General features: G+C 45.0%; 1 protein-coding gene across 3 annotated transcripts in view; it reads right to left on the bottom strand.

Annotated features, from left to right (window-relative positions):
- The window catches only part of PDE7B (phosphodiesterase 7B), a 627,908-nt gene that overhangs the window by 83,178 nt on the left and 526,247 nt on the right, over window positions 1-18,483 (bottom strand). For all 3 annotated transcript variants that reach the window (XM_029596617.1, XM_029596616.1, XM_029596615.1), the window contains 3 exons: window positions 15,061-15,212; window positions 5,329-5,392; window positions 2,329-2,424 (listed from right to left, as the gene is read on the bottom strand). In XM_029596617.1, coding sequence (XP_029452477.1) covers window positions 2,329-2,424; window positions 5,329-5,392; window positions 15,061-15,212 — 312 coding nt within the window. The remainder of the gene's footprint in view (window positions 1-2,328; window positions 2,425-5,328; window positions 5,393-15,060; window positions 15,213-18,483) is intronic.

The raw sequence follows: 18,483 nt of genomic DNA, 5'->3' as shown, positions 1-18,483 counted from the left end.
ATGGCTCTCTACATTTTTATTTTGTGGACTTTACAACAAATCCTACTTTGTTTGGAACCAAGCTAAAAGGTGTGGACATTGAGCTTGCGAACAGTCTCGCCCTTGGGCCTCCCAGAAGATTTCTGCTCCAGAACTGGTGACTCCTGATGGGCTAACCCTATTCTGGGGCTGCAGCAGTGTCACTCACCCTTCTCTGCAGTTTCTGAAGGTGGCCCCCGTGGAAAGGGGGATTGCATTCTAGTTTAGTAGTACAAGATATTTCGAGTGGGGAAGACCCTGGGATTTTCATTATTCCTGCATTATTTAAATTGTATAAACGTTTGAATCTGCAGTATTGCTAAATAACCACTGGATGGTATTTGGTGTGATACTGGATCAACGGACTGTGGTTTTGAGAACATGTCAATGCATCTGTAGATTAAAGTGTTTTGGTAAGTTTGTCCCCTTAAGATAAAGAGAAGGAAAAAAGCAGTTGATTGATAAGGGCGCACCAAACTAGAAGTTGTTACTTCTAAGCTACAAATGCATATTAATGTTAAATTCAATCCGCCTAATATGTTCCCAACAGACAAGCTTAATTTACACACATAGTTTATTGAAGTGAATTGTTACCGCACTATGAAGGCACATGATTAATTTGTAATCTATTCCACTCACATTTTTATTATCGTGCCTTGCTGTAAACCGTTGTGACGGTTATCTAACTTAACGACGGTATAGGAAAGTTTTAAAATAAATAAATAAATACAAATAATGGGATGACATGACGGGTGGGGTTGTGTCCCAGAAAGTATAAATGCTGGATCAAATTGGTCCAATGGGGAGAGGGCCCTGCAGGGGCTTCCCCCCCAAGGGAAAAGGCTTGAGGCCTAGGGTGGCAGAGCAGGAGAATCTTTCCCCCGAGGAACAGACAGGAATGAAATGTTGGAGAAGAGACGATTCCTTCACCCTGAGGGGAAAAAAGGACTGGAGAAAGAGGTGAAGGGGTGACCTGTATGAAGGAAAACTCAAGGGAGAACTGGAGTATGGGGAATACCAGGGGATCCTGCACATTTGCCGGAGGCAGTGACCCAGGATGATGAGGAAAGAAGTACCTGAGGTTGAGGAGTTGTGAATAGCTCACGGGGTGAAGTAGGAGTGGCCTCAGAAGGCAGTTGGGGATTTGAACTCCATGTCACCCAAAGAGAGAGAGAGAGAGAAACTTGAAGGATGGAAAGTGATGAGAAGAATGGATTGAGGAATCTTAATTCGGTTCATGTGGATTGGAAGTAGAGTATTCCAAAGCTTAGCTTACCAGATGTTTTTTTTATAATGTATGTTTTACTCTAACTGTGTATCCCATGAATTCTGATTATTCAGGACTGATCTGTTTTACCCTCTATTAAAAGGTCCATGGTTGCTGGCCGGAAAATCCAGAAAAACATAAAGATAGGTGTTCTGACGAAGCCAGTGAGTGCTTTGAACCTGCATTTATGTTAGCACTAACGTAGAAATATGGGGACCAGGTTCATGGAGGGGGGGATGGATGATGCGCTCCCTGAGCAGTCTGGGAAACATATTCTGCCTCACTGCATCTAACAGGGTCCCCTCTTCACCATCTGAACCCACAAAATACATTAGAGAGACTGCCCCTCACACCATTGCCTAGGGATGGGGTTACAAACGTAACCCACCCTTCAACAGGGGGTCCCTTTCGTCGGCCGCAGGGGTGGGAAAAACCTTATAGCAGCCCCGGATCACCAGGATGCAGCCTGATGAGGGATAACAAAAGCTGTGAGGCCTAAGGGGAGGCCGGCACCCAACCAGGAAAAAAAAAAACCCCCCAAATAAAATAAAATAAAAGAGGGCCAGGTGCTGCAAACAACCCAGAATCTATTCCAGAAGTCCAAGGAAAATCACAGTTCAGTCAGAGCAAGAATGGAGCGCAGGCCACAAAACTTTCCTGACAGGCTGAGGGGTCACAGGGAAAGTTTCCTCTCCGAGGCCAGTCCCTTGTATGGGGGTCGCCGCAGTAGCAGCAGTCACCATCTCCACGTCACCAAAATACCTAAGCCCCAGACAGGGGAGTGATCCCCAAACTTCCTGTCCTGAGGTGCAGGAGTACCGGGTTTTGCTCCTACAACACGGGTTCTCTCCTAGGGGACGGCACTGATCCGGTCCAGCGCCGCACAAGTTTCTGATAGCCCTGCACACGCGCGTGAAAGCTGATCCGTATCTTCTGCTCCGCACGGTGCTATTATTTCACAGCCTGCTGTGCCGCCGCGGGAGGGAACTCATGAAAACAAACAGGCGTGTCCCTAGCCAATAGTGGAGCTTTAAGGTACTTACCTAAAAAACGATGTAATTTCACCATATCTAATTGGAAATGGTGAATAAGCCCATGGGTATTGAAGAGGTGACACAGCAATGTTACAAGGCTGTTTCCTGAAAAAAACAAAACAAAACAAAGCATGGAATACAGATTATAAATTGTGTACTGCATAAGACACTTAGGGGTGCATTTTCAGCAGGAGTTAGCTACTCAGCTAAAGAGTTAGGTGGCTAGATCCAGCAAGGAGAAAACGTCTCCCAACCAGTAGCTAAGTCTAGCCACATAATTTTGCTAGAAGGTAAACTTAGCTCCTGAAAAAGTGGGCAGCCCTGGAAGCCTTCCCAGGATCAGAGAAAGGGAAGCAGGAGAGGGAGAATTACATGCCTAGCACTGATTTTCAGCACCAGATGGCTAAGTTTAGCCACCTAAATATAGCAGAGAAAGGGCAGGCACCTTTATGCTGCAGAAAATTAACCTAAGGTCACTAAGTTTTATTTGGCATCCTTAAGTGCTTTGGAGCTGCCTGAGAATTGCCACTTAATTGAAAGACATCTAAGAATTACAAAGCATCATGTGCATCTAACTATTCTGGTGACAAAATAATGACAAAGACATTTTCTCTTTCCATTGTAAGAAACTGGATCTCTCTTCTAACACGGGTACGTGCTTAGCAGATATAACTAAACAGTATTTTGACTGCACGGAGCTTTTGCTTAGTTGATATTCAGGAGCTGTAAACCTGCCTAGGAAAACTTTTACTTTGATGCTGTGAGTTCTTCAGGCAATCCGCAGGCATACAGGACCGGCCACTACGGCCTGACAAGTTAGAATCAGGACGCTGTGGAAGGCTACACTGATGGAAGGAAGCCTGCCAACTCACAACTTTTTTATGTTTTTTGTTTTTAACAAATGGCACGGGAAGGATTAAAAAAAAAGTTAAAGTCCCATTGAGGTATTCTGGTAATGCAACATTGAAATATCACCAGTACTCCAAGGCTAGCTGGCCTCAAGCCTTGCAAACAGCCACCAGTTGGATAATATTAGACAAGGAGAAGGGCAGACTCAGAAAAACATCCTTTCTGACAAAGGCAAGCACAGGGCACTCAAGGACCCAAGTGCTTTAGGTAACCCGAGAATTAAGTTTACCTGGCAGTAACCCAAATATTGGACTCGCTTTGCTGAGTTGATTCTCGAAGCTTTATGTTTATAAGGAGCGTTTAAAGAGTAAGGTGATAAATGCAGTCCAAGACTTCTGCAGGGCCCTACCACTGACTCTAACGAGCAGCAGGGAGGCAGACAGGTTACAAATATGCTGAACAGCCCTCAATGTATGCACTTATTTGACACCTATTTAACTTAAAATCCATAGTCCTGCCTCACTAGTCTTGCAAACATACCAGGCAAATAAATCACAAAAGCATGCACCCAAAATCTTTGCTCAGCGTAGTAGACTGTGCAAGTGCGGGTGACTGTGATAGCGTGGAGGAATTAGGGGATGGATATGAGTAACCTGGCTGAAGTAGATAACACAGATAAGGGCACTGCTCCGTTACCTCGGTGGGGAGACAGAATGCTGCGGATTCAAATCTCAAGGTCTCCAGTTGGGAAAAATAGCCCGTGGCACTGTGTACAGCAAAGGTGGAACTTGCACAGGGATCTTATTAGCTTCGTGAAGTATTTATATATATATATATAATATATATATATATAATATATATATATATATAAATATAATATATAATATATATATAAATACACAAGTTATTATAGACTACACGGGCAATGCCATGCACTTTTCACTAGTATCATATTAAAAATATACACACACATATACACACACATATACACACACACAGACGCAAGACTGGAAGAAGTTTTGTTGCCAATTCAGGAAAATGAAAATGTTCCCGCCCCTGCCATCTGCCTAACCGTAAGAAGGGAGGGTGACAAATTTTCATTGGGTATAGGAGGAGGTGGCGCAGCAGAAAGAGGGGGCAGTGGTGAATCACATCACCCCCAGGAAGCTGTCTGTACTTCCCACAGCGTCCTGCCTCCCAATCCGCACCAGCACCATAACTTCAGGACTCGCACCTCTGCAAGTCTGGTGGCCTATGAGCTTCTTTTCAGTGGAAGCCAGGGACCAGAGCTGCTTCTCTGGCGTGCACCGCATCCCACGTTGCTCCCCGCTGCCTCTGACACTCCTGCCCCATGGGGGAGAGATTAGCGCTGTCCCACCCTGGGCTCTATTCCAATTTTAGTGCTGCCAGTGCTCCCCTCCACCCCCCTCCAATCAGCTCCACCTCCACCCTTCAGCCTCAGCTTGTGCTGGAGCCAGCGTGGGATGGGCTATGGGGGGAGCCTCCAGCCACCTCCTCTGCCAGTAGCTGCTGCTGCTGCTGCTTCTCCTCCTCGCCCCGGGAGGAGGGCTTACTTGGTGGCAGCCATGTTGATCCAGGGCTTGCACAGAGTGCAAGCAGAGCCGAGCATTGCTGGCAGAAGAGGTGAAGGCGTGGCAGGTGAGGAGTAGGAGGAGGAGGCTCCGTGAGGGTGATGAATGGGTGGAAGCTACTGCTGAAGGCAGGCAGGGAAGGGAGGGCAGAGGTAGCAGTGGGACCGGGCCCAGGATAATGAACTAATATTACCGCACTGCGCTATTTGCCTTGGATTTTACTAACTTCATAAACTAAAGGATAAAGACTTCCCAGTTTTGCATGACCTGGTAGCATCCTGCTTATTAGGCAGGACAGAGAATTACCTTGAAGGGACAGAGTCTTAAACTTTTAAAGTGTTTTTGTCTTAAAAAAAAAAAAAAGTGTGAGAAGGGGTCATTTAAACACTATTTCTAGGTGGAATTAATGTCTGCCGTCCCCCCCCCCCTTCTAGCTGGCCTGTCACACAAGACACAGAAAAATAGGTAACCTAAACATGCAAACAACAAGACTTCAGGGACAGAATAATATTGTGAAAATGTATAACACTGACATGAACAACAATTCTTGTTTCTGGGAGCCGCTTACCATTTGTCAGGCGATCAAAGAGGAAAATGTCAAAGTTCCACAATGCCACTTTGGAAAGCATGTGCTGTGAAGGCAAGAAAGAACAGCAGTGAAGCGGGCAACATCACACGTCAGCCGCCAGGAAAGACTGGCTGAAAGTTTAATTACGTTTTTGGAAACTTGATTGCACAATGAAAGTCTGAAAATTGCAAAAGGTGATCAAGACAGAGGCCTACAATTGAAAGAGGTTTAGACTTAAAATGGAGGGGTTCATAGTCTTAAGCCTCCCCCACGTGCAAAATGAGTAGAGTGGAGGAGTAGGCCAGTGGCTAGAGCAGGGGGGGGGCAATGACCCAGGGGGCAAATCCCACTGTCGCTCCTTGTGACCTTGGACAAGTCATTCTGCCCTCCATTGCCTCCGCTACAAAGTTAGACTGTAAGCCCTGTGGGGGGAGGGAAATACCTACAGTACCTGAATGTAATCCACTCTGAAGGGCCGAAAAGTGAAATATAAAAAAATCTAAAATAAAATAAACCATAAGCTGGATTAAGACCTCTGGGCCTTACTGTTTTAGTTTTCTAAATTACCTGTCCTGAAGCTCAGCCAACCAGTCTCGCATCTTAAAAAACTACAGCACTCCTCTATAATCTTGCCAGTTTTGTTGAATTTTATACAGCAGATCATGGCTTGAGATGGGATTTAGAGCACCGTATGGCACTGCACTATCACAGGAGCCACAGCAGGAGCCACCGGTCCCTCGAGTAAGCTGCTGATAGAGCAGGGCATGAGAGTGCCGCGTCCCACTCTGCTGGCCCAGAAATATTTATACTCACCGTACTTGCTCACCCAGAGGGCAGGGCCAGGCTATTGGGGGGGGGGGGGGGGGGGTGAACGGCCTGTGTGGTCCCGGAGGGCATCAGTGTCCCCTCCCAACGCAGCCGAGAAAGAAAGGCCTCTCTTTTCCTGGATACTGCCCGCAGGAAGAGGAGATGCTGCAACCCCCAGGGCCACAGATTGGTAGCTGGCCTACAGGTGCCCAAGAGCAGGTGCTGTTGGGCCTTCTCATGGCCCGTGGGACCGAAGAACAGTTTGCTGCTCCTGCTCCCACCCGCAGCCTGACACCCAGAAGAGCAGACCTGGCAGCTGGCACTCCTATTGCTGCAAGCTCCTCTCCTTCCTGCACGGTTTGGTTCAAACGGCGGATCTGCGTGGGGGGGGGGGGGGGGAGCTGCTGGCAAGGGGAGGGAGTTAGAACTTCCGGCTGTCGGCTCTGTTCTCCTGCCTGTCGGGCCCATGGGGGAAGAGGATTGGAGAGGGATGGAAGGTAAAGGAGAAGAGGCAGAAGAATGGAAGGTTGGGGTGGAGGGGAAGGTGAGAGGTGAATGTGGAAGTTGAGGTTAGAAGGTGAGGGGGGGTAGGGTGGAAGGTGAGGCATAGGAAGGGTGTGTGTGGAAGGTGAGGGGTAAAAGGTGAGGCAAGGGGGTGGGAAAGTATACATGCCATGCCCCTTATATATAATCTTAGGGGGTCTTGATGCCACATGCCAATTTACCATGCCCCTTCTACACCACATTACAGGTCTTGCTATTTCTCTGCCTACCTGCCATTGCCCTGATATACCATCTTAAGGGTCTTGCTACTACTGCTCTGACTATCTGCTATGCGTTATATACAACTTTAGGGGTATTGCTACCATATGTCTACATGCTATGCCCCTTATATACCACCTTAAACGTCCTGCTGCCACATGCCTATCTGCCATGCCCCTTATATCACCTTAGGGATCTTGCTGCAACGGGCTTAATGGCATATCTCTTATATACCACCTTGGGTGTCTTGTCTACCTGCTATTCCACAGATGCACTACCTTAGAGGTCTTGGTGCAATGTACCTACCTGCTATGCCTCCTATATACCACCTTAGGGGTCTTTCTGCTGCCACTCTGCTTACTTACCATGATCTATATGTGCCTACACCTTAGGGGTTTTGATGCCACATGGCTAACTTTCATGCCTCTTATTTACCACCAATGGATCTTGCTGCCACATGCCTGCCATGCCTGCAATATAACCACTTTAGGGGTCTTCCTTCTACTGCTCTACCTACCTGCTATGTGCTAGATGTGCCACTTTACATACCCCAAACTTCATTAGTGCTGTCTGACCTAACTGGAGGGAAAAGGTGTGGGGAAACAATAGTCTGATTGCAGATTATATTGTTTGTTTGACATTTAATCTCCGTTTACAGGACAGCAAGTGGCAGTCTTCCACAGTCACCAGCTGGGCACTGAAGGGGTTAATCTTAGCAGAGCCAGCTGATGATGTCACTGCTGCTGTCTGAAGAATTTGTCATTAAAAATTATTTGTGGGAAAGAGACAATTGGTTCGCAGCAGCTGGAAGAAAGAGAGAGACTCAGAGCTGGAGTCAGACTGCTATAGTTACTAAATTGTCACTGTTAACTAAGATAGGGTGCTGTTTAGTTCTGCCATTAAGTTCAATAGAAAGTAAAGGTTACTGTGTAATCCCTTTTCCTTTTCCACTGCTTGCTGAAATGCAGATTTATGTAATATATTTTTCATTCACTGTTCCTCCTTTTTATTAATAAACTCTTTATTTTATTACCGCTGGGTCTGAGACAGATTGTTCCCAGGTAAGCGAGAAGCTGGGTGATCCCAGTGTTTTTTGCACGTATGGTCTCGTGAGCACCTCTCTGGGAACTGTAGGACCCCGGGTTCACGGGATCACAGGGTCCAGAAGATCCCTCGGGGAATAGATTTGTGGAAACTCAATTGGCGGATGGGTGGTTGCTAGGAGAGTGGCACGCAGGTGCAGGTGCCGGCAAGCCCCCGCGCGGTGTGCACCGGGAGACCCTCAGGCGGCCACAGGTTCACGACCTGGTGGGTGATAGGGGACATGTAAAGCCAATACATAACAGAGGGGAAGGCAGAGGGGCAGTATGATGGCACTAGAAGAGTTGGCCAGAACCTAAATTTGTCACTGAGTGGGGAGGGGTTAAGTGGAAGATTGGGTAAGGATCAGGGAGGAGGGGGGTAGGAGGAATCCTTGAAGAGGCTGCACACGGTGGTGTGAGTGAAGCCAGTATTTTTCAACAGTGTTTTGGGGGGAGAGCCCCAATTTCATTTTTCACACAAGGCGCTGGTTAACCTACAGCTAAGCCCCGCCTGAGGGCAAGTTTGAAAGCCATTTCCACGTGTAGAGCTGTGCTTTATGCAGGGAAATGTGTGTGTGTGTGTGGGGGGTGTTGTCTCTGAAAACTGTCTACCTTATCTGCGTGTAACGTTACGTGCGTAGGGGCCACTACACGAGTAACCTTGCACGTAGATAAGAGAGGCATCCCTGAGCGTGGGGCTGGGGAGGAATTATAGCAGCACTTATGTGCACACCTTTGAAGCTTCAAAAGTACGAACGTACATTTATCAAGAAAAAGTATGCGAGCAAATAGTGGCTGCAGGTCTGTGCACATAACTTTGCCCCAGCCCAGTTTTCAAAGAGAAGGTTTTCCCGTTGAGAACTGGCATATAGCTGCCGCAGGTAAAAAGTACTCACAGGCGTCACACTTCTGCGCACAGTTTGAATATTTCCCCTTCTGAAATTAGAAGATCAGAGGTGAGGAGGGGCAGAAAAATTCAATCAGTGTCTTCTGGTACACATGAAAGTGCCACCTACCACCGTGTGAGCACCGACTGGACCGCCTATTGTGAAGGCAGGTGCCACCAAATAAGTAAGGCTTGCAAGGTGCACCGGTGCAAAAGTACCGATTTCTGGTATTCTCGTGTGTCCCAGAAAAAAAATGAATTATGCTCTGCTTCCTCCGTGGCCTAGATTTTTCCTCCTTGTTGTCATTTTCCCCTTCCTTCCCCTCTCCACCACCCACATCCTATAGCAGGGGTAGGCAACTCCGGTCCTCGAGTGCTTTCAAGATACCCACAGTGAATTGTTCAGGAGATGCCTTTGCATGCACCCCCCCTCCATTGCACGTAGATACCTATCCATTGTGGGTATCTTGAAAGCCTTACCGGCTTGCAGCACTCGAGGTTCGGAGTTGCCTACCTCAGACTTGCTAGTTCTCTTCTTTTTTCCTCCTTTATGATGAAACTTGACTTTTCCTCTCCAATGTGAGGTAACTCCCCAAATCCACCACCCCACCTCTCCCCCCTTTCCTCTCTCTCTCTCTCTCCTCCCTTATTTTGTTCTTTGTCTATTTCCCTCACCAGTCTGAAGTTTCTCTTGGCTCTCCCTCTGCTCTCGTTTCCTTTCGCCCCGTTTTGCCCTTCTCTTCCCTCCCCCCTTGTGCCAAACACGTGCAGTGGTGAGTGCCGGCGCCACACCGTGAGTGGTTGCCAGGTGGAGAGGCAGAAAGGAAGCTCCATCCTCAAACCCTGCTGCTCCTGCCTTCTCTGACGGCATGCTAGTTACAAGCACTTCCCTTCATCACCAAGAGGCTGTCAGAGAAGGAGAGAGCGGCAACAACGCGAGAAGTGCTTCCTGCCTGCTCCTCCATCCTGCAGCTGCGTGAGCTGGAGTGCAAGCACGGTACCAGCAAGTCACTTGCCAATTCTGAATTCCAGGTTGCCAGTGGTGAGGTGATTACTGAAAATTCAGCATTCTGCGATGGGGCGTTTTTTTGTGACGTGTAATTAAAAACCCAGTCTTAGCAGGCCAAGTAGGCTGCAGGCTCTTGGCCTGTTTCATCCCAATGAGCGACAAGAGATGTGAATCGTTTTTTGTGTTCGTGTTGTTCTTCGTTTTTTGGCCGCCACGGGAAATGTCGTTTTTTTGTGGTTCGGTTCTTTTTTTTCACGAAAAATCATTTTTTCAGTTAGTGCGCGCTAACGCCCCATTAGTGCGCACTAACAAAAATCGTTAGATTTTGTTACTCCCATTAGTGCGCACTAATCCGAAAAACGAATTTTCGTGAAAAAACGGGAAAATCCCAACCGTTTTTCAGGCTCCCTGAAACATGCTGAATTGGACAATTTCGTTGAAATTTTCTAATTCGGCAAAAACGAATGCACATCTCTAATGAGCGTATCAGTTTCCACTTCCTGATGAGGTCACAGTGCTAATTCAAGTCATTCTCTTTAAAAAATTGCCATTCTTAAAGTCTAAGAGGTCGATTTTAAGACGGGCGCACGTGCGCCCATACAAGCGTGTATTGGCACGCAAGCAAGGATACGCCACAAATTTTAATCATGTGCGCACTTACGAGTGTACGTTTTAAAATGCATCGACCGCGCATAAGTATGCTCCTAATTTTAAGAAGTTACTGGAGCACAACTAGCACGTGTGTGTCTTCAGTAGAAACACGCTGGCTTCAACGCGCTACATCAGCGAATTTTAAAACATGCTCGCGCGAGGCACGTTCCCAGTTTTCCCACTAAGTTCACCAGTTTGTCCAGTTAATAGCGACGCCTTTCAGACCCCTCTGGTTCTTCGTCCTGCCCGCTTGCCCAGTTGACCCGGAACCCCTCACCCTATCGTATAAGCCCTAAAATTCGAGATCTGCAGACCTGCTCCTCATCAGGAGCAGCGGTAAAGTCACGCGGATATCTAGTGCATGCACACTGCGAGTTTCCTTTTCATAATTCGGAGATATATGCATAACTCTTGGGCCCACCCGTGCCCCAACCTTTTTCCAAACCCTTATTCCTCATGCCACACGGGCAACAAACGTGCATATTTTGTGGCTTTTTAAAAAATCTGTGTTGCTCGCACGTGGCCCACATACGCGCCAAGCAACACTTTTAAAATTGACCTGATAGTGCATTAGGACCTTACGCGTCCAAGACAAGTTAACAGTATTTAAATTCAGCATGAATCACAGATTAATTCATCCAAATTATCACAATGCATACTTCTTTCTATTTCCTGGCATTCTGTTCAAATAAATATCTAAAAGATAACTATTAATGAAGATATTTTTTTAAATGGTAAAAAAAATCAGTTTTCTTCATTCAGGCCATGTGGCTGTAATATTATCAGAACAGGAAGTGATTAACCAGAAATATTACATTATAGTTATCTGTCCTGAATGAGGAAAGAGATTTTATACACATTTTATAATTTTTGATAATACTTGTTCTGAAGTCATTTAAACAAAATTGACTACTGCTAAACAAAAATCTGAGAACCTATTCAGTGATCTTCCAGGAACAAGTAAATGCTCTTCCAAGAAACATCATATACATTTAGGTTTTAATTTAGAACTTTAAGCATGACTGTAGAATTGGAATGGAATGATGCAATGCATAATGTCTGGCTAATTAAGTATGATTAATGTTCTAAAAACAAATATATGTATTTAATGCTTCCTGGAAATGTATCTGACGGTCATTCAGGTAAAGGATTTTTATATGATGCATACTGAAATCATGTACAGTATGGACCAGCTGTGCACATAAGTCTGTGTGGTCTGCAAATCATCAGTGAGTGAACCGGGGCTTGAAAACCCATGAAAATATTTTTGGAGGTGCAAAACTCCCATGAGACTTTCTTCCCCCATCCTGCAGCCATGAACCGTGTGGATACTAAGAAAGTGCTGTACTCCCTGGCTCATGTGGTCGTGCCTTCCCTGTTCAGAGGGGAAGCCTATAGGGTAGAAGAGGACAAGGGGGTGTAAGCACAAGGCACCGTGTTCTTTTGGCTGTGCTGCTGTTACATCTAAAGAAAGAGGGATATGGAGGGCTTCTAGGAGGGGAAAAGGGTTGGGATAGCTAGGTAGGGGCGTGGTAGGAGGGCATGCTGGGTGATGATAAAGGGCTGCAAAGGAGGATGGAGTTCTAGGGACATAATGCAGGGCTAGGAGCAAAGGAGAGATGAAGGGCTCTTGGTAGAAGATGGGGATAGTAACGGCAATGGAGGGCAAGAAAGAGGGAAGAAGGTGGAGGAATGTGGACAGAATGAACAAACACCTAAGTGAAATTCATTTCATTGTCATGCATACAGGGCAACAGAGCACGTCCTGGACTTATTTATTTGTTCTTCTGTACCGCTCAAACAGATACCAGATCTGGCCAGAGCAATGCCCAACAATACAAATACATTAAAAAAGTTATTAAAAACCCCATATTAAAACAAATAAAATAAGCATAATACCCAAACCACTTAAAACCACATTCTACCCTCATCAGGACAACCTACCACTATGATAACAATAAATGCCACAACCCAAATTAGGATAGAAAATGCCAAGCCTTCACATTCTTTCTAAAAGATACAAAATTTGACTCCATTCAAGTTCCACAACTCAGGGCCATTCACAGAAAACATTTTTTTCCTCTATACCACCTTACAAACATCCTGCTTGGTTGAAACTTGAATGTAAATTTTGATTAGGAATATAACTCCTAACCCTGTTCTACAGATAGCTGGCACCCAACCCGCATAATACTTTAAACATCAAAGTCATCAACTTAAACTGTGCCCTCTTATCAACCAGTAATCATTACAATCAATGAAACAATGGTGTTACACTCATCCATCTTCAACAGCCAAAGATTAGACAGGCTGTCATATTCTGTACTACCTGTAGACCCTTGATGCTCTTTTTAGAGAGACATATCAATAAGATGTTGCAATAATCAGAGGACAGATCAGGGTTTGAATTACCAATCTGAAAACTGGGATATCCAAAAATGAATGTAGCCTTCTCAACTGCCTAAGCCTAAGAAAGACCTTCTGAACCACCACAGAAATATGGAGAGCCAATTCAAAGAAGCATCTAATAGCCTAAGTTTCCTGACCTTTGAACGTTTAGTTATAACCATACCCTGTATACTCAAGAACGAAGTCTCGTGTAGGCCTTCAGTCTCCCTCAAATACATCCATTCTGTTTTTCCTACATTAAACAACAATTTATGTAGTTCAAACCACTTTAATATCAGATTCAAACCTTCATTAACCCTTTTCATTGATTTACTAGGTCCTTACCTGCTGGGAATAATAGTTGGCTATTTTCCGCATAAATAAGACTTTAAAACCCAACTTCCAGATGATTGACCCGATAGGTTGTAAAAAGAGATTAAAAAGATTAAAAGGAGATCCTGAGGAATTCCACAATCCATGCTAAAAGGATCATAAAACTCACCTCTCACTTGAACCACAGCAGATCTGTTGGTCAAAAATGATGTCAGTCAATTCAACATCATCCCACCAGATCCCAACATCTTTCACCTTTCCAATAAAATGCTAAGATTCACCAAATCAAATGCACTTGAGAAATCCAATAATATCAAGAATACCAATTCACCCTTATCTCTATTTTTCAAGTTCTCATCCTGTACTACCGTTAAACTGTCTCCATGCCATATGCACTTCTAAAACCAGATTGACACACATCCAACCCCTCAGTTTTGTCCAAATAGCAGGATAACTGTGAACACACCACTCTCTCAATGACTTTTGCTAAAAATGGGCTGTTCTCCACAGGTAAATTAACTAGCACAGTCCAACTTATCTAAAGTTGCTCACTTCAAGATAGGAGTCACTACTGACTGTTTCAATGACTTAGAGATGCAAATGAAAGTGCAAGAAGATATTTGGACAAAAGCAAGGCATTGCATGCATATCAAAGTGAACTTTTACATCATGCAGTTCATACAGGTGAAGTTTTGTGATATCCACATAGTGATTACAATTGAATTGTAGAAGTCCTTTAACAACTACCAAGGTGATTATATAATGCTGCAACTAGTTTGAAGTTAAAGATCAAATTTCATGATAGACGTTGTGTCCTTCAAATGATAATTAAAAAAAAAAAACATCAATGCATTTTCAATTTGAGGTCAATGATCACATTTCAAAGATCAATTTTTGAAGACCTGATGAAATGTTTATAGACAATATATGTAAAATTATTGGACCCGGTATCCAAAGAATATCCTTTTAGCTAAGGGCCTCATTTACTAAGCATTTATCCCCTAAATTAGTTGGATAAAATTATTCAGTGGTGCAGCTCTATCACTGAATATACCCAGATAGGTTTAAAGTTAGCCGGATAATTTTATCAGGCTAACTTTAGACCTACTCGATCCAGCAAAGTGGCAACTGCTCAGTGCAGCTGGTTACTCAGCTGCTGCTACTTAGATAACTTAGGGAGTCATTTTCAAAAGCGATCGCACGCGAAAAGGGACGGAGTCAGGGTGGAGTCGGCCCCGGAAGAGGAGGAGTCGAGGCGGTACCGGGGCCGACTCTGCGAAGACGTCGCTGATGGAGAAAAGGTAAGGGCCCTTTTCGCCGCCAGTTTCACACCCAATAGCACCACCTTTTACGATGGCGCTTTCGCAGGCCCGCCCCCCGCTTTGTCCCCCCACCCCCGTTATCGACTGATTTTCTAAAAAATTTTTATATATCGCACTTTCAAACAGGCTTGATCAGGGCAGTTTAAAATATCACATTCACAGCTTTACATGTAAGTTAACATAAATCAAAAAATATTCATTAAAATAAAAAATAAACAAAAGAAAACCTAAGTATAACAGTAGACGTGCCTCAAAATAAAAGTGAAGATAAAAAAGTAAGGTATTAACCTGTACTATCAAAAGCTTTTTTAAAGAGGTAAGTCTTTAGATTCTTTTTAAACTCTAATGCCCGGTGTTAGGCAGAGGGAGTTGGTAAAGCATTCCAAAAGGTGGGTCCAGCAATCAAAAAGGCACGCTTTCTGGTAAGGTCAAGTCTAGCCATGACAAATGGTAAGAAGCACAGTATTACAGTATACTACAAAGAAGTCTCACCCGTGCTTGACCAAGGTAGTCCTCATCCAATAAGTGCAGAGAAGCTTGCGGTACAATTCCACGCAACAGCCTGGATGCATGGAAATACCTCTGAAAGCTTAGCAGTCTTTTTACCTTCTTCTTGGTGCCAGTTTCCCCTGAGTATGCTGAATCTGTGAAAAGAAACCGATACCAAGACATTTATGAGGCTCAAGGACTAGGTTTATAGCAAAATTAAGGATCCCAGCTCTGATCTCTTGACAGAATACATGCATCTCTTATTACTGTGTGTGTTTTGTGGGTGGATGGGTTATTGTACATGTATCCCTTAGTGGGGTTTTAATCACAAGGGCACACAAACATATTTATTTTTCTTTGGGGCTGCTCCAGCTGGCAATTTACATCCCATGCTTAACTCTCAATCCTGGGGGGGGGGATTCTTTTGATGGGGGAAAGCTCTCGCTTGTGGTCTGGATCATGCCGTCTTGCTTCCAGTGTGTTTAGAGTGTAGTTGCATCTTGTGGGGTGAGACACTGGGACAAATCAACAGGACCAGGCTTGGGTATTAAAGTAAAGTTTACTAATTTGATAATTAAATAAAAGTCCATTTCTCCTTAAATAGTGAAGTTACATCTGACTGTGATACAGGAAGGATTTTCTCTGTAGGTAGGTGAATCTGGGTAGAGCTCCCATGGTGATATGACTTATACAAAGCTCACCCAGCAGCTATAACCTGGGAATCCTATTTAAGGGGTCCCACTTCACAGCAAAAAATCCTACCTTGCTCCATCTCCTACCTGGACACCCAGCACGTGTAAATTAGTGTGAGAAGGACCCTCTGGCAGGGAGTGTATGGTGAGGTATCATCCTTCTGGGTGAAGCTGGGAGGCCTCACCACAGTGTAAAACTTAAATGTCCTTTCTGTTCCAAAGCTACCTAAAACTGATCCCAATGAGTCCTAAATTGGTTGGGCTAACTAGAAATGGAGTCATCCAATCCAGACCCTCCAGGTTGGGAGGGGCTGTGAGGGATGGAAGGCTTCTTGTTACTGTGTTCTTTACTTGGACAGTGAAATCTGGGGTCAACCTGGAAGGGGAGGGGGTGGTGGCCACACTGCCCTCCCCTCATGAAAATATTGTCAGAGGAAGGACACATATACAATTTTTCACAAGAGAACACAAATCACACAAGAGTACGCAGGTGTAATAATAAATCGCACTACCAGGGGGTGCACGTCCCCTGGGAGTCCATGACCAGCATAGCCTTGCGATATAAGTCTCACTTTCAACCACGGCACATCTAAGAGAACATATTATAACACATATACATCCAGTGGATCCAAATCTCCTGTGACATGAATAATAATTAATCTGAATTGAGAAGCAGGTTTGCCACCCTCCTGACCCCCCCAAGACTTGCCAAAAGTTCCTGGTGGTCCAGCAGCGGTCCGGAAGCGACCTCCTGCACTCGGGCCATCAGCTGCCAGTATTCAAAATGGCGCCGATAGCCTTTGACCTTATGTCACAGGGGCTACCGGTGCCATTGGTCAGCCCCTGTCACATGGTAGGAGCACAAGATGGCGCCGGCCATCCATTGCTCCTACCATGTGACAGGGGCAGACCAATGGCACCGGTAGCCCCTGTGACATAAGGTCAAAGGCTATCGGCGCCATTTTGAATATCGGCAGCCGACGGCGTGAGTGCAGGAGATGGCTCTCAGACCCCCAGGGAGTTTTGGTAAGTCTTGGGGGGGGGGGTCAGGAGGGTGGGGGGTTTGTTTAAATTCGCTCCTTTAGACGGCCGAATAATTCGGTGAAGATTCGTTGTATTCGTGGGGAATCGTGATACGTTTCGCTTCCCCACGAATACAACAAATATGGCCCTATACGTTGCAAATTACCAATACGTTGGAAATGAATGCACACCCCTAAAGGGAATGCTCTTAACATTCAATGGACTGCAACATTTTACACACACTTGTTAGACCAATGCTTCAAGTACCATCCCTGTAGAAAAAGCCATTCGATCTTAGCCCATTTAAGCTAATGTATTCCTGGGAAGGGATACCAATGAAACTGGGTACATTAGAATTCTTTATTGTTAACTAGAAATCTCTTCTACTTAAAACTTCCTCATTACTTCCCATAACACATACTACAATGACAGGTTTCTCATTAATGACTGGGACACAGGATTATTTTCATCAGCAGAGTAAGTTCCTGCAATTAAAACAAGCAGTAATGTGAAGGATGTCAAATCCTGTTAGGAGACTCCATGTGAAGGAAAGCAATAGTTAATCATGAAAATGGCAATAAATAAATCAGACACCTATTTTATGAAGTTTTTCAACTTTATATATTATGAGAAGAGAATCAACATTAAAACGTCACATCAAAAATTAACTAAATAACTCAATCAGAATCAGAATAGATAACCCTCTGATGAAGGTAATTTAAAATATAAGTCCCTTCCCCAAAGGGCTGAAACAGTTTAGAAAATCCTGAAAAAAAACATCTGTTCTTTTTGGACTCTGGTCCGGGCCAGGTCATCTCCTTGACAGAAGAAATCTCTCTGTATAGGACAGTCCACCCTCTCCCAGAGGAGATATCTAATCTTTACCCTTAGATGGAGTACAAGCGAACAGTCTCTTTAACAGGAACTTTACCAAACCGGCATAAGACAAACAACAAAAAGAGACAAAACAGAGTCCCTTCTGTAGCAACATGAGCAGTCTTTCAAAATTGTCTTCACCCCACCTCATAGGGAAATTAAGTCCTCCCTGAGGGCATCCTCTTTCTTTGGAACCCTGTGAGATTCGTAATGCTCAGGACACGGCTTTTATTATTGTCATTCCATTGGAAAGGAGGCAACTGCATAGGTGATAAATGACCGCAGGCTTGTAAATGTTCAACCCTAGGCGAGATCTGACACTTTGCGGTCCAAAGTATCGGTATATCAAAAGTATTTAAATAAATAAATAAATTAGTCGGAGCGCGCGTGCACCCTACGTCATCAGGCAACATGGCGGATCCGCAGCGTTGAGCCGGTCAAGGGACGCCGGAGGGAGACGGCATGGAGACGTCCATCAGACCCGAAGGGAGTCGCTACAGAGGTAGAGAGGCAGGGTGAGGGCTTCGACCAGCGACGGACCCAACAATATGTCTTTACTACAGAGCTTATACCCCCAACATTCCAAGTCACACAGTGAAGGGATTTAGCCATTGTCCCTAACCCACCAGAGAATCATTACTTGTTGTAACTGCCATATCACCACATGAGCTAGGGCTCCCTAGCCTAAGCCCCAGCGCTCTCCCTATATTAAATTAGCATCTGTTGAAAAATTTTGTAAATTGTGAAATTTTCTCACAGGACGGTAAACCACTCACTGTTGTGATTCTGCCCTCATGGGCAGCCTCTTACCTTCTCTCTGCTTGCCCCGTGGCCT

This window comes from Rhinatrema bivittatum, chromosome 3, assembly GCF_901001135.1.
Source record: "Rhinatrema bivittatum chromosome 3, aRhiBiv1.1, whole genome shotgun sequence".
In the NCBI taxonomy this organism is placed as follows: Eukaryota; Metazoa; Chordata; class Amphibia; order Gymnophiona; family Rhinatrematidae; genus Rhinatrema; species Rhinatrema bivittatum.
This window is presented reverse-complemented; position numbering and strand designations above follow the sequence as displayed.